General features: G+C 42.1%; 1 protein-coding gene across 1 annotated transcript in view; it reads right to left on the bottom strand.

Moving 5' to 3' along the window:
• Positions 1-2,889, bottom strand: part of LOC103798006 (ATP synthase subunit alpha, mitochondrial-like) — a gene marked incomplete at its 5' end in the record, with an annotated part of 3,850 nt that extends 961 nt beyond the window's left edge. Inside the window, 9 exon segments of the mRNA XM_009070247.1 lie at positions 1-4; positions 6-94; positions 466-573; positions 679-903; positions 1,034-1,185; positions 2,180-2,328; positions 2,469-2,635; positions 2,712-2,762; positions 2,764-2,889. The exon segment at positions 1-4 is cut by the window's left edge and continues 43 nt beyond it. Coding sequence (XP_009068495.1) covers positions 1-4; positions 6-94; positions 466-573; positions 679-903; positions 1,034-1,185; positions 2,180-2,328; positions 2,469-2,635; positions 2,712-2,762; positions 2,764-2,889 — 1,071 coding nt within the window.
• Positions 2,890-2,996: the final 107 nt, after the last annotated feature.

Genomic DNA, 2,996 nt, shown 5'->3' with positions numbered 1-2,996 from the left:
ATTGTTGTGTGGCAGCATCCAGATCAGAGCCGAACTGGGCAAAGGCAGCTACTTCACGATACTGAGCCAACTCCAGCTTCATGGTACCTGCCACCTACAACACAAGATACCAGTCAGACTGCATTTGATCACTTTTTAAATGTGCCTAGGAGTTTGCAAGGTTATCTTCAGCTGCCAGTTGTTACAAGTCAGCTTTGCCTTCTGTATCAGACAAGTGAATCTCAAGATTCTGGACAGATGATTATATGCACTTCCAAAAGTCTCACCTTCTAATAAAGTATGCTGCCTCTCTCAACAGGCAGTGGAAATAAAGAGATGCCCCAAAGTTTGTTCTTTTATAGCTTCATAACACTAAGGAATCCAAAGTTTATTCCCTCTATTCACAGCTCTTTAGAGTGAAATAGATTGGAAGGCCTACATACTACTCATCTCTAGCATGAGAAAGAATAGCAGTTTCATGTTTACCTGCTTCATAGCCCTGGTCTGAGCAGCAGAACCTACACGGGACACAGACAGACCAACATTGATGGCTGGACGAATACCTTTGTAGAACAACTCAGTTTCCAAGAAAATCTGTAGGAGAGAATTGTTGTATTATCTTGGGTCAGAAGCCTGGAAGCCTCCTCAGTGACCTGTCAGTAAATTACACAGAAGTACTGGGATGTGCAGAAGTCCCACCTGTCCATCAGTAATGGAGATCACATTGGTTGGAATGTAAGCAGACACATCACCAGCCTGAGTTTCAATGACAGGTAAGGCAGTCAGAGAGCCACCTCCAAAGGAATCATTCATTTTGGCTGCTCTCTCCAGCAGGCGAGAGTGCAGGTAGAACACATCACCTGGGTAGGCTTCACGACCAGGTGGACGACGCAGCAGCAGAGACATCTGACGGTAGGCAACAGCCTGAATGGTGTAAAGAAAGCTTTCAGACCTCAGTAGCTCATTTAACATTTTGAATTTCTAAACCTGAAGTGATCTTACAGCTACAAACACCAGTGTTAGACTATGAGGCCTATAAACAATGTTTCCTGACCTGTTTGGACAAGTCATCATAGATGATTAATGCATGCTTTCCATTGTCTCTGAAGTATTCCCCCATGGAGCAGCCTGAATAGGGAGCCAGATACTGAAGGGGTGCTGCATCAGATGCTGTGGCAGACACCACAATAGTGTACTTCATGGCATCTGGAAAGAATTGGAGACACATACCACCAAGTATATTACCTCATCATGCCTATAAATCAGCAAATACAACACAGGTAAAGTACTAGTTGCTGAAGAAGCAAGCCCAGGCAGCATCACTACATTGTTACAGGAAAGCCCACTGTACTAGATTAACATCTGTTAGCTCAACCAACTCAAGAAGTTTCAAGAGCAAGTTCATGGCAGCCAACACCTAAAACTTGCAGATTTCTTACCCACTTAAAATCAAGTTTAAACTTTAACTAAGACACACTTTTGTTCTAGAAGTAACTCAGCCTGAATGGTTTCCCAGCTGCTACAAGGCAACACTACCCTTTGTTTCACAGTCCCAAACAAATTTCTGTCCTTAAAATGAGGGATTTTTTTTTTCCTGCTAGGTATGACTCTGCTTGACCAGCAGGCAAGATGTCAGGTGCCTGATCTCTTGCAAGCTCTGTTACATATGCAGCCTTGGTCAACAAGATCACTGTTTCTGAAAAGACACTATCACTTAATCCCTTAGGTTTGGGCAGTAAAATCCCTCCACTTAAATTTCTAACTGCCATTAACACTGACTTGCATGCATATGAAACACATCAAATCCATAAATACTTGTAAGGCCGCAGCTTATCACCAGGCCTGTCTGACTACCAAGAGGAAGCTTTCAACTCTACTAAAAAACAACAACAAAAAAAAACACAACCAAAAAAACCCAACAGCGCCCCAAAAAAAACAACCAAAAAGCATAGGCTGACTTTTCCAGAAGTAATTTAGCAGGTTGGGACCTCAAAATAGTTTTCTAATGTGATGTAGCAAAAATAAGGGGTTTTTCCCAAAAATATCTAGATTTCTTGTCCAAAAAAGTAGTTCACTTGTTTAATAAGAAAAAGAATTCTGTCTATACTTGCAGCTAGGAGAGATCACAACAATATTTTGCATTATCATGAGAATAGTGTGTCACTAGTTGCCAGGCTCAACCATCTGCAAAAGTCTGTACCTGCATCAGTGAGCCTCTTCACCAGCTGAGCAACAGTAGATCTCTTCTGGCCAATTGCAACATAGATACAGTACAGCTTCTTCTTTTCATCTGTTCCATCATTAAATCGTTTCTGGTTGATTATTGTGTCAATTGCAATTGAAGTTTTCCTGGGTAAAACAGAGATTGGTAAGTCAAACTGCCTACGTTTCTCCCAACCTCTACACAGTTGTGTTCAGCTCTATACATTAGTGCACACTGCACTTGAGTCTGTTTAAAGAAACATTTTTGACTTGGGCATTTAACTTACCCAGTCTGCCTGTCACCAATGATCAATTCACGCTGGCCACGACCAATTGGCACCAAGCTGTCCACAGCCTTAATACCAGTCTGCATAGGTTCACGCACAGAGATTCTGGGAATGATCCCAGGGGCCTTTAAGCCAACTCTCCTACGTGTCTTAGATGCAATAGAACCCTTAAGAAAGAAAAGAAACTGTTGCAGTCTGTATCACAGATACAAGCAGAGGTAGTAAACACCTAGTTAAACTTACCTTCCCATCAATTGGATTGCCCAGGGCATCTACAACACGGCCCAGCAGTCGGTTCTCCCCCAACTGGAACATCCACAATGGCACCAGTCCTCTTCACAACATCCCCTTCCTTGATCAATCTGTCATTACCAAACACAACAACACCAACGTTGTCTGGCTCCAAATTCAAGGACATACCCTAGGACAAAGATCACATTACCCTAAGAAAACCCATACCAACATTTACAAAAACAGTCACAGTTTAATGCTGATGTGATCATTCTACAATATATTATACATATATAT

This window comes from Acanthisitta chloris, unplaced genomic scaffold (assembly GCF_000695815.1).
Source record: "Acanthisitta chloris isolate BGI_N310 unplaced genomic scaffold, ASM69581v1 scaffold27312, whole genome shotgun sequence".
NCBI classification, from domain to species: domain Eukaryota; kingdom Metazoa; phylum Chordata; class Aves; order Passeriformes; family Acanthisittidae; genus Acanthisitta; species Acanthisitta chloris.
Note: the sequence above shows the minus strand (reverse complement) of the source record. Positions and strands in the feature narration are given on the sequence as shown.